Raw genomic sequence first — 13,715 nt, forward strand, 5'->3', positions numbered from 1 at the left:
TAGAGAAGAACTAGTTCTTGGGGAACAACAGGGACACTCACTTTTGCCCAGGTACTGACAAAGCACTGTTAACCGCAGAAGGGATGACGAAGAAAGTATAGATGGAATACAAATGATAGTAAATGTAGGTATACTGAAATTACATTCTGAACCACAACCTAATACTTTTGTAAATGGTAAGTTTACGTTGCTAAAAGGGACATTTTAAATGCAAAATCTTTGTATATAAGGAAATGAATTTGGCTTTGTTACAATACATAAACATCCGGAAACAGTTTGTTTCATATCGATATGCTATTTCAACATAATAAACAGGTTAAAAAAAAGAAAATAGTGAATATAAGTAACACTATGTTAAATATAGATAAGTATAATACTATATTGGTGTTCCTTTTAACCTCATGGATGATTTATTGTTTATTAATATATGCTAAGTTTTGCATGAAAAACTTTGTTCGAAGATTAATTTCAAGAGGAGGTATATCAAACACTGTTAAAGCTAAAAAATAAAATGACATCTGGGCCAGATTGTATTCCAGCTTTTATTCTGAGAAACTGCGCTAATATTTTCAAATTTCCACTTATTTTCAACATGTGTCTCAACTCTGGTGTGTACCCCTCACTACGGAAACAGTCCTCTATTTGTCCAATATATAAAAAAGGGGATAAAAAACAAACTGAAAATTATCGTCCTATCGCTCTTTTGTGCAATTTCTTCAAGGTGTTCGAGATTTTGCTACACAAGAGTACTATGCGTCATGTTCAGTCCTATATCTCACCACTGCAACATGGTTTTGTTAAGGGATATTGCACTGAGACCAACTTATATGCGTTTAGGTACACAATTTTTATCAGACACAATCGACACCGGTCACCAGGTGGATACGGTGTACACCGATTTTTCAAGAGCATTCGATAGAATTGATCATTTCCAGTTAATTAACAAATTAAATTCTTTTGGTTTATGGTGTATTCTTGATGAAGTCGTATCTTTTTGGTAGAACGCAGTTTGTGTTCTGTAAAGGATTTAAATCAGTAGAAATAAATACAACATCAAGCGCTCCTCAAGGTTCGGTTCTTGGACCTCTCCTGTTTATCCTTTTTAATAATGATATAACATCTTCATTAGAAAGTCGTTGTCTACTATATGCGGACGACTTAAAAATATTCAGAGTAATAAGATCCGTGGACGACAGGTTATTAGTTTCGTCATTTATTTTTTAATTCCAAGGGTAACTGTGCGTAGATATGACACATTGTACATTTTTACAGCTCGCACTAATGTGCGTAAATTTTCTCCAATTTATACCATTTGGGGAAATTAGAACTGAAACCAGGATATGTTCGACATCTTTAATACCACTTCAAAAAAAATTAAAAATATATGCTTGTTACAGGTTGCAGGATGGTGTTAAATTATTTAAGTTAGTTTTAATGTTAAATACATTCATCTTACCCCAATAAATGGTTGTACTGTGGAGTGAATAATAATAATATTAATAATAATAATAATAATAAATAACCAACGGAAAATAGTGTATTATTATCAGTCAACATGCTTAACTTCGATTGTTTATAATTATACAGCGAAAGAATGTCACGTAGAAATTTGTTTAATTTGAATTTGTTGTCTTCTTAAAGCAGAGGACTAAAATTATTAATTAAGCAGCGATGGAACAAAATGTTTTGAATATCATTATTATTGTTCTTATATGATCATAGTTAAATAAAGACGTGATTATTTTCACATTTTCTGGAAAATGAGGTTCTTAATTTGATCAATAAAAAATTGGTCGAAGGCTATACAATCTAAAATAAAAACCAGCGGCATAAATAACACACCCTGGCCTTTAGGACTAGGTAATAACAATCTGAAGCTTAAGTGTTTATTTATGTTTATACATCGAAAGAATGTCACGTAGAAATTAGTGTGATTTGGATGAGTTTGTCTTTTCAAAACAGAGGACTAAAATTATTAATTAAACCACAATCGAACAATATTCTATGTTCTGAATATTATAATTCTTATTTTATCATTATGATATAAAGACGTGCGTATTCTCACGTTTTCGAGAAAATGGGGTGATTCGTTCTTAATTTGACCAACAAAAAATTTGTTATGACGTATAAACATAGATAAAACACAATGAGAAAAAGAGAAAAGAAAAGGAAAATTCCTCAGCCTTAACCACTAGACCACGACCGGGATGCCTGACGCTAATGGTAAATTACTATGTCCGTGCTTTATATTTTTGCAAAAATTTGGACTGTTAGGAAAAAACTCAAAGCGGATTCGTTCACTACATTTATAGGGGTATATTGTTGTATAACAGTTAAATCAAATAAACATAGAATTCTTTGAAATGACGTCATCAAATTGTTGGTGGGGATGATTAGCAAAATTTTGGTTAGCCATCTACATGATATTTCTAAAAAACAAAATTTGACAACAATCGGTCCAGCAATTTCGGAGATTACGTGTCCAATAAAAATAGATAATGACACCAGAGAGAGAGAGAGAGAGAGAGAGACAGATCGACGCATACGGCAGACTACTTTTTCGTGGTGTAGGGGTCATAAAACTTTGAGAAAATATAAAAGTGGCCGTTCGTCCGATGGACTCGCTTACGCTCGGGAAGTAAAAAGATTCTGTATTCGTAATTCTACATATGTAATAAAAAAAAACTGAAAACTTAGGCTTTTTATTTTGCCTGGTATATCTACATAATCAAGATTCTGTTTCTTGCTCTAAAATTGAATAATATACAGATGAGAAGGACATATATATTTTTCGGATAAATTACGTCGCAAATTGTAGTAGGCTTATTAACAAATTTGTTGAAATTTTGGATTCGTTGTCCGTATGCTAAAAAAGATCTCTTCAAAGTAAGTGAGTAGGAACTAACGCTGGACTACGCTGAAGGGATAACCGTAAAACATATTTACTTTGTCAAATTAAGATTATAAAAGACGACATCATCAACTTTATGGAAGGGGTCAAAAGATCACTTCTAACTAGACATTTGCCATTTTTACGACAAATTTAAAGCGTCTGCAAAATTTTAAAGCAATCTGTTTTGTTGTTTCTAAGTTCTGAATTATGTTCATAAACATTACACACTTGATGTTTGAAAGTTTTATGAAGAACTACATAACATATAATATGATATATCTAATAACATAATGTATCTTATTACATAACGTAAACAGTATTACTCATTTTAAACATGTCATAATTCTGGTAGGTAACTGATAAATTTCGATTAGATCTTTGAGTTAATATATAAAAAAATAAATGTAGATAAAATTATTTATTTTTGTCAGTAACTGATAAATGTATTGTATGTGTTTTCCTTAACATTAACCTAGTTGGGTTCAAACGTTTACTGTAGTTATTGAAACCTAATACCTACTTTAAAAAATATGTAATCCAAAAACGTCAATATACTGGAATTTGTAAGTATATATGTAAGGTTGTTTAATGAAGAAAATGATGTATGTATTTATTATCTAAGATTAAATTAAAGAATTAAATAGAACATCTAAATAAGCAACTGCAAATTCTTACTTCGACGTGTAAACAAGTATTTCAACTAATTTATCACTTCACATTTAATTAGAACAAGTTTTGTTAAAGAACGATCTACTTTGTTTCCGACTGAGGAATTTGGTTAAGTATAACAAATGTTCTCAAATTGGCTTTGTATAGGCAGGCTTTATCAGTTTTATCATCCACAATAGCACATGAGAAAGACAGTCAAAAATTATAATCAAACTGGATATACCTACTTACAATATAATAAAAGTTTTGTAATAAAATAATACATAAATAGTACATACAGAGAAATGTAGCTGTAAAAATATACTGACTCGTGCACAAACAGAAATTTTGAAATTGAAAATTTGTGGTACCGTTAATTGATGAATCGTTTAAAATATGTTTTAATATAAACATACTTCTAGATACTTTCCTACATGTGTTCTTTTGTTGTCACTTGTAAAAACAGCATTTTTATTTCTATTGTAGGAAAAATGGTCTGCGAAGACTGGGTAAATGACGGCAGATCCATCGGTTTGCTGGCTTACTCAACTTTAATAACATTAACGTGTGCGACATCTTTAATTTTCTTGGTATTACTCCTCAAGAAACGCAAACGAACGCGGTACGCAAGAATTAAAACTGAATCTGAGGATTTACAACAATTACATAGACGAAGCGTAGACAACCAGAATGAAACTGATCCATTTTCAACGGAACCTTCATCACCTCCACTAACTCCAAATAACCCTAGAGTGGTGAGTGAATACGACGCAACTTTAACACGTATTCCTGAAATTGAAGATCAGGCGATATTTCACGAATACGAAAAGATGAAACCATCTAAAAGTGAAAACAGTCAATATCATCATATTATACAACATGTGGTCACTACTTTGTCTGTGGTCTACAGCAGTACTATGGATGAAGGAGACGTATACGAAAATTTTATGAAAGAATTGCTAAAAAAACTGAAAGTTCAGAATCCGCATTTGTATAAATCCGTACATGGCGCGACTCATATGTATGAAGAAATAAAGGAGGAAAAGCAACCGACCGCTAGAAGCTCACAAGTTTCTGCAGATGACAATGATTATGCTGAGTATCGTCCTTCTAAAAATAGAGCGAAACACGTGGCTAGAAAGAAGACTAAAATTGTTTTCAAAAATACGAATGTTCTTGGATCAACTGACCATTTAAAATACCTCAAAGAAAGCGAATGTGTCGAAAATGCTGAAGACGATACATACTTGGAAGCTAAACGTTTCAGCCCGAAAATAGATTGCCCAGAGCCTATACGAAAATTATGTAATGGACAGGTACAGTATGTTTTTTGTGTAAGCTGAAGTTTTAATAATTTAAAGAACAATAATAATCAACTAGACGAATTGAAAGATTCAGTTTTTATGGACAATGAATCACATTTATTTAACAAAAATTATGTCATTTATGATAAGGTCTTACAACTTTTGCAAATTCAAAAATATTTACACACTTTTTAGATGACGTCAACTTTTTATATAAATAGATAAATATAAAATCATCACTCAAAATCTGTATTCATCAACTCAGACGGTACTTTTTTCTAAATATTTATCTAGTAACTTTTGAGATGGGCCTGTTATTAATTTTCTAGAAGCCACAAATTCATGAATTTTAGTTAGTATTTTATAATCCCTGCGTTTGCATTAGTACTCAAATGCATTTCATCAAAATCACTCTCCTTATCTCAAGAAATAAATTGTTTGAAATAAGCCACTCTTTGTTTCCATTAATTAAGATTCTTGTCGTGGAATGCGGTCTGCACATTTCGCATACTGAATTAATAAAGCACAAACTTCTCATATTTTTTTGTTGATGAAATGTGTGATCGATTGATTAATTTATCGGTACACACCTACTGACAGGGATTTAACGATATTTAAACAGTTATTTTAAATACGTCAAATATTGGAATTTCTTATCTACCGGCAGCTGTCTGGGAGTTTGACGTTTACATAATTTTATGATGTAGTTATTTGCAAAATTAATTCTTACATGGTACTTCAGTTAGGAAACATCATAAATTACTGATAACCTTTCCATTTTGGCCCTGAGTCAGCACTAATTTCACAATATGTAAATACACAGTGCTTTACACGTTTGGTAGTGGTTTAATTAACGTTTAGTTAACAGGGCCGACAATATTAACATTTTAGTAAATTTTAAAATCGTTGCGAGGAAAAAGCGTCTCGGTGATGTAAATTTTAAAATCGTTGCGTAGAAAAGCGTCTCGGTGATGTTATTAATCTCTAGCGTTGCGAGGAAAAAGCGTCTCGACGATATAATCAATCTGTAGCGTTGGGAGGGCATGCCTTGATCAATTAATCAATCTGTAGCGTTGTGAGGGCATGCCTTGATAAATTAATCAATCTCTAGCGTTGTGAGGGCATGCATTGATAAATTAATCATGATAACGATGATAATAACGATGATAACCGCCTAAGGGAAGAAAACATTTTAAACCCCTCCCGCCAGTTCGCAGTATAATGAACTTGTTTAACTGCCGTAAATGAACTATTAGCAATCTTGTGTGAAGAATTTAGAAGTGTTATAATGTAACACTTACGTATATGCATCTAAAGACCTATTCGTAATTAAACATAAGGTGTTTTTCCTGACTAAGTGAATTTCATGAAATCTGTTAGCAAGTGGTTTATTTAAATAATCCTGATTGTTAAACTGTGTTTGCACTAGCTGACTATTAAGAAAAACTAACTTGATTGGTGAATGAAACAACTTTACAGCACGTGTTTCGTGTTGACCGGAAGTCAGTATTTTTTTCGATTAAAGGCCGCAAGAATTAACCGCGCGGGTTGGGGACAACTGTGTCATTATGAAAGTTACGATTGATTGTCGTTAAACAAAGGCTTCCTCCCATTTTATTAACTATCAAACCAACTAATTTAAACCTAGCGCTTACCACGTGGTTACACTCATAGAAGCACATTCAGAATCATCCTACGCCATGCAGCTTCTCTACCAACCAACCAACCCTGTAACTAAAAACTCCCTAGCGATACCAAGCCGCCACCTAACTCAGTCATCATGCAAAGCTACCCCTAAGCGCTACGTGCATATTTGGTTGCCTATGTTTAACGATTTCCTTTTCGTGATTGAATTTTTTTCTTTGAAATTCAAATTATTCAGCGCGAAAACTTTGATTTAAATTCGGTCACCACACCATGGATCAGTTTATAAACAAAATATTTTTTATTATAATTGCTTATTATTATAAAAGCGTAACAGCCATCGACCGTTATACCCCTTAACGGCTGGCGGCCGTTATGGATGACTTTTCATTTGAGGCTATGAGCGACAAAACGGACCAACCCACAAACATTGTATTTTGGGTTGCTTATGTAGTATAAACCGCAATTTTTTCATTTATTTTATGATAAAATGGACTAAGCCATCTTCTTCCTCTAACCAGTAGGTGGCCGCACAAATAGTGTTTTGCCATTTTAAGATTTTGTGACCAGCACGGAAGCAAAACGGACCAGTTTAGGCTAGTCCGTTAAAGAATTTCAGATATACTTTTGTGATTAGGTTTAAATTTCTAGTTCGTGGGAGTGTTGATGACGTTTTAAAATACAATTAAACATTGACGAGTGCCAATTTTTTTTCTACTAAAGCTCTTGAAAATAACATTACAAACAGAAAAATTGCAGAAACAAAAATCAAAGTGTTGTGGTTAAACATCCAGTGGTTACGATTTCAAAAGCAATTTCCTTATAATATTCAGTTCAAATATTCAATCAGAATGACGTACCATTCGAAATTGTTGATACTGGTAAAAGAAAAGCAACAATAGGAAAATCAGAACTGCAATTGCTTTACCCAAATGGAAACCTAATCAACGATCTAAAAAAAAAGATCTCTTGCTAATAAAATTCATTCCTCCTGTTTTCCACGACTTCTATGAAAACCTTCGATCTTCAATCGATCTTAGGGCGGGTGGGTGGGGCTTATTCTTTGTTTTTTTTTTATATATAGAGTTTTCTTTCAACAACAGGATAGTTAAATATGTTTTCAGTTTCTTGTGGGGAAAAGAAGACTTCGTATATTAAGAAAAAATGGACAAAATATAAACCCTGCCCACCCACCCCTTCTCAATTGTGATGAATATTTTATTCATTGTGAGCTGAAGCGCGGAGTTTATTGCAAAATCCTCATTTCTCTACAAGAAATTATTATATGAAACTCATCACAGTTGAGATTGGCAAAAATTGCAAAATCTAAAACTTTGAACGTCCAAAAGTTGGAACAGTGGCGTAACTACCGGTGTTCCGCGTGTTCGGCGGAACACGGGCCCGCTGCTTCAAGGGGCCCGGTCCGGTCACACGAACATTTTTTTATTAGATTTTTTTTATATTATTGCCCAAATTACATTCTGAAATAAAAAATTCGAAAATGTGCGGTAATCCCAGGATCGATGGTCGATTGCTATTTACGAATGTTTTGCTGCAAAGGGCGGCATCTCAATATCATAGACTCAATAAACTCGGGTTTTAGCGACCGGCACCGGCGGTCGAAAATGCAGCAGCATCTGTTTGTAATAAACCTGTCGCAGTGTCGCAATCCCATTGTAGCAAATCTAACACCCCATGTAGTAAATTACCAATCTTTATCCGACAAAAGTATGACTAGGTAATTTATGATGCAAGACAACAAAATACTTAAATTTTGTCCTCAGTTCTACAGTGAAACTTCATGCTGTAATAAAACGTGAAAAAAAAATCAGTTTCAGTTGTGTTTTATGAAAATTTTCGTATTTTCAAAACTATTTTAATTTTGTTCTTGTGGTGCTTTTTTGGAATAATAAAATATATCTGACGTATGTTACAACTAATTTTTTAAGTAGAAAAAAAACTGGACTGGGAAATTATTACAGAATGACCTACCTGTACTAGTGTCACTGAAATTATCACAGCATGTTTCACTTTTCTTACAATACCTCTTTCGGTGGTTTCAGCGGAAAGATCTTTTTCGAAATTAAAAATGACTAAAAATTTTTTAAGAAACAATGAGCCAATGCAGATTACCTTCATTGAATCTCTCAAATGGAAATCAAATTGCTAGAAGCTTAGATGTGTCAAATTTTGTATCAACTTGTGCCCATTGAAAAGCAAGAAGAAAACAATTTTGAGATTAAAAAAAAATGGGCATTTTATCTATACTTCTATAATTACTTATATTATAAAGTTGAAGAGTTTGTTTGGTTAAACGCGCCAATCTCAGAAACTACTGGTTTGAATTCAAAAAATCTTTTTGTGTTGGAAAGTCCGTTTATCGAGGAAGGTTATAGGCTATATAACATCACCCTATGATTAATAGGAGCGGAGCAGCAATGAAAAATATCGGAAAAACGGGAAAATTATTCTTCCTTTGACAACTTCCGTTGCTTACGCTGCTTATTAAACGGTTAAAGTTACATAAAAATCATGTATGATGGAATTGTTCCCTTCTAAAAGTTCTAAAAAAAAGTCCGCGACAGCATACGTCAATCTTTTAAGGTCGACTCAGTATAACCTTTTTATGGTAATGAATTTTTTTCTAAAATAATTTAATATAAAATTCTGGTGTCACAGTGTTTGTAACGAATCTCCTCCGAAACGCCTTGACCGATTTTTATTAATTTTTTTGCGTATATTCGGTAGGTCTAGTAAACTATTTTTTAAACCCCTAAGTGATAAGGGTGACCCACCAAACTTTTTTTATTTTTTAGACATTTTTTATTTTTATTTTTTTAAGATTTGGCATCAACAAATACATATAACCCTAAATTTTGACCCTTCTACCACCAACCCCCATTTTTTAATAACGATATGAGTATCTTTGCTTTCATCCACAGATGCGCAATAGGGTTGCAAGATGGCCATTGAATATAAATAATCATTGTCGTACGATAAATTTTTATGTATTTATTTTAATTTAATTTTTTATTTAACTATGTACCAAAATATTCACTAGAAATGCCAAAACAACGTTTGCCGGGTCGGCTAGTTTCTAATATTGTATATATTTTAATTATATGTCTTCAGGTAATTATTGTATTTTATTTTTTTAATTCAATGTTTCAGGTAGAATGATTTTAATAAAACGTTAGCCCTAATTGCAATCTACTCATTCTGTATTCATTATACTCGTATTTTTAAATATTTTTATTTCGCTGTTCATTAGGGGCTCCACAGTGTTGTAGAACACAGGCCCGCAGTTTGATTGTTACGCTACTGAGTTGGAAAATAGGAAAACTGGAAAATTTAAAATTGAAAAGTTTAAGAGATATCGTAAAATTAAAGAAAGAAAAAACCGAAAAATTAAAAGATTGCTTATCAGGTTATCAGAAAATCGCAAAAAAAATGATAATTTTTCAGAGAAGTGGGATTCATTTGGCTGCATTTCAGGGGCGAGGGAAGTTCTGTTCAAATAACCTTCGACCAATTTTTTTTTCAATTTATTTTTATGATTTAAAATAAGTGAGTTTATTGAGTTTTAGTTGAATGTTTCATTACCCTTGAAATTAAATACTCCATCGACGATAATATCAATTTGTTATAAAACACACAAAATGCTAAAATAAAATCAGTCAGTTTCTTAACTTTCTTCTCTTGCACCAAACAGAAAAAACTTCATAGTCCTTTTCATCTATGTATTATAATGTTACGTTGATCGGTGAATAAAATCGGCGTGGGTAAAACTCAACAAGTTATTACTTATTAACTCCAATTTACACTACTAATTACACATCGATTATGCACAAAATAATTCCGACTGAATTCTTTTATCGTTATCTGCACTACACTAACTGCTACCGACGGTGTTCACTGCTTCTAGGCTTTCGTTTAGCGAATGCCGTCCGACCTGCGTTATCGGCGATGAGTCAACCAACATAGCCCCACATACGAGAAAGCTATCGACGGACCATAGACGTCGTACCGGGGCGGCGTATGGGTTTATTTCGTAACAATAATATTATAAATAAGGCGATATTCTTTTTTTCTCACCTAGAATATACCTCGTAAAGTAGAAAATTCTAGTTACCTATATGAACTTTCAATAAAAGTTTTATTGGTCCTTTTTAAACGTTTTCTTTTTTTAGGGTGAAAATAAAAATCATAACGAAATATCCGGTAATTCACTTGTCATGCAGGCTGAGATAAACGGTGAAGATAGAACTTCATCAAGAACTAGTCGATCGACGTCAACAGAATATGGAGTCGTGTTAAGATCAAAATCGAGACGCAGCGAAGAGCTTGATTGCTCATTGCAAGAGGTAAAACTTTCTATTTCCCGAGCGTAAGCTAAGAAAGTATTGTAATAAGTAGGACCCATCTGACAAATGACTGCTTTCATGTTTTCTAGAGGTTACATAAACCCTACAGAGTGAAAAACTAGGTCTCGTTTGCATCTGGGTCGTCTGTTGTTTGTCCGTTTGTCTGTTTGTCTGGGTCAATTTTTATTAGACAGATAATCTCCGAAACAACTGAACCGATTGTTGTCAAATGTTTTATGTATGATAACCAACATTTTTGTCTAATGATCACCACCAACAATGTGATGACGTCCAATATTTACGATAGTAAATCGTATTCAAATTTAATGGAGTAACATACCCCTGCACTTGTGGTTTGTGAATCCGTGTTGAGCTTTTACCCTACACATCCAGATTTTGGAAAAAAAATGGAAATTGCTCATCAAATAAGATTTTTTCTTTATAAAGTAAAATTTTTGTTTCAGCTTGAGAGGATAATTAACACCATGACTCCACCAGAAATACCCCCGAAAAAATCAAAACAAAAAACAAGCGAGAATGACAAATGTGAGGATATAGTGTAATATATAAACTGGATTTATTTTTATGGTTAAGTTAAATTAAAAGTATTATAAAATAGGTCGATAGAATTTTATAAAAAAGAATACGTTGAAATTGTAAATATTTATTAAATTTTCTAATATTAATATAATACATGAATTTTTGTACCACTGTATATTAAATACCCACTGTAATTTTAGTCTCTTTTTGAGAATCATTTTTACAGAAGTGGTACAACTTAAATTGCGGAAATTAAGCAAAAAATTATATTATTCATAGTTTAAAAATATTCAGAGACTAGTAGGTCAGTAGGTATGTACAATCAGTTTCATTCTGTTTCGAAAAATGTTAAAGATGAACTCAAAATTAATTCTCCCATTGAGAAGTTTTGGCAACTCAGTTAGTCTGCTGCTGAATTTAAAGAACGTGTAGGTAATACAACGTCAATAAAAAGACGCGCGTCGACCCAGGGGCGCACGGATAAAGTTTTAACTCTACGTTGCCAATTTATATAGATTAAACACGTATACGCGGCGAAGTCATTAATTTTCTCTTAAAAAATATTAAAAAGCAAAAATATGTTGCCTTCGTATTTTTTGACAAAATGATGATTAATGGTGATGATTGAGTTAATTAAAGTAAATATCCATGTATTGTCAATTGTTGTTTATTATAAAATATAGGAGTACTTTTTTTATTTATTTATCATATAGAAATATCATATTTAATTATTATAATAATATTGTATAAAAAAATTAAAGTACAATGTGTAATTTACCAACTAAAGTATCAAGCAAAGATTTACAAATGCTAGAGCAGTATTTATAACTTATTCGATTTGAAATACAAATTACTGTTCAATCATAGTGTTATCGTCTTCAGTATCTTTATCCCTATCATTTAATACAGTCATTAGTGGCCTATGGTGACTAAAATGAGTAATATAAGTAAGTAGCAGTTCTTAAATGAGTAATAAAGTGTGTGAAAACGGTATTAGTTGTTGTACCTAATTTAGTCGTTGGAACAGTCAAACGAACACATTTTAATAAATAGTTTATTAAACTCTTATTAGTTTATTTCTCTCTCTCTTTCTATAGGACGGCGTTACATGCCTATGTTCAGACTCAATTCAGAGCGGTCTCGGTGTCCTCTTATCTTTGAAATGAATGACATAGTCCACCAAATAAATTTGCACTGTTTTTTTTTTCTGTTATACCGAAGTCTACCGGTACAAGTGTGAAGCCCATGTCCACGTTCATTATGCCTTCCATATTTCCAATAAAATTCTAAAATAAAATGAGCAGATTTTACCGTTAATTTTCAGTTTTGCAATTTTGTATTACTGGAATTATACCAGCATGAACACATACCTTAAAATATGCTATAATTTCGCTATAACAAACGACAAATCTCTTCTAGTCGGTTTAACAATTATACATATCTGTTGCTCACATTTTGTCAAAATTACGGTGAACGATATTAACAGTAATTTTAAAGATAAAAAAACAAAAAAATTGTTGAAAGAAATATTAGTTTCTTTAATAAATTTTACCGATCTATATGCAATAAATTATATTTTGAACAGTTATCAGTAATTCTGTGCTTTAGATTTAAAAATGAAAATTTTGAAGAAGCGTTTCAGAAAATTATTACACTTTGCGTATCAGACTCAGAACCGTTTGAGTTAACAGGTGACTTCATAAGTGAAAATGAAGATATAATAAAACGAAATTTAACTCAGGATATAATATACAAAAACAGTCCTTTTTATATAGAAATGAAAAAAATTAAAGATACTGTTTTAGCAATAACAGATGATACGGGCAGCGAAGAAAATTTATTTCTTAACATTAATTTTCTGGATTTAGTATTAAAAAAATATATGCCTTATATCCCGTTCTGGTCCGGTTTAATAATGTTGGACAAAAAAATTACAAGTTCAGTAGACTTAGCAATGCAAATGTTGAAAACTGGAATAACGTTTTGAAATATGAACTGCTGAAAAGCAAAAATAGTGTAAACGCTAGTAGGGTTGTTAGACTATCACGTCAACATGTGATTTTTGTTCATAAGGAACTGAAATTTTATTTAAAGAAATCTAAACTTACAAAAAATATTTCCCACGATTTGGGCACCGAAGAAAAATGGAAAAGAAAAAGAAAAAATAAATTTAATTATTTTAACGCAAAATGTCTAATGAATATTAAAACACAAGCTGTTGAAAAAGATTATATAACTCAAGCTTACCAGCACAAAAATAAGAGCTATGAAATTATTGAAAAACCTAATAATTTTCCTACTATAATGAAAAATGGATTAGTT

The 13,715-nt window shown here is 32.0% G+C and overlaps 1 protein-coding gene across 2 annotated transcripts; it reads left to right on the forward strand.

Moving 5' to 3' along the window:
* Positions 1–3,349: 3,349 nt before the first annotated feature.
* LOC135137250 (uncharacterized) lies at positions 3,350–11,544 on the forward strand. Of its 2 annotated transcripts, none has more exons than XM_064066860.1 (4): positions 3,350–3,456; positions 4,028–4,857; positions 10,680–10,876; positions 10,943–11,246. In XM_064066860.1, exons 2-4 carry the CDS (start codon positions 4,033–4,035, stop codon positions 10,965–10,967), a joined length of 1,047 nt encoding a protein of 348 aa, XP_063922930.1. In that variant the 5' UTR covers positions 3,350–3,456; positions 4,028–4,032; the 3' UTR covers positions 10,968–11,246. The 2 variants fall into 2 exon arrangements, with proteins under 2 accessions (XP_063922930.1, XP_063922929.1); XM_064066859.1 differs by lacking the exon at positions 10,943–11,246 and adding an exon at positions 11,318–11,544 and having other exon boundaries at positions 3,355–3,456; positions 10,680–10,853.
* The last annotated feature ends 2,171 nt before the right edge of the window (positions 11,545–13,715 follow it).

This window comes from Zophobas morio, unplaced genomic scaffold (assembly GCF_036711695.1).
Source record: "Zophobas morio isolate AGI-343-1 ecotype UQ-CSIRO unplaced genomic scaffold, CSIRO_AGI_Zmor_V1 ptg000029l, whole genome shotgun sequence".
Classification (NCBI taxonomy): domain Eukaryota; kingdom Metazoa; phylum Arthropoda; class Insecta; order Coleoptera; family Tenebrionidae; genus Zophobas; species Zophobas morio.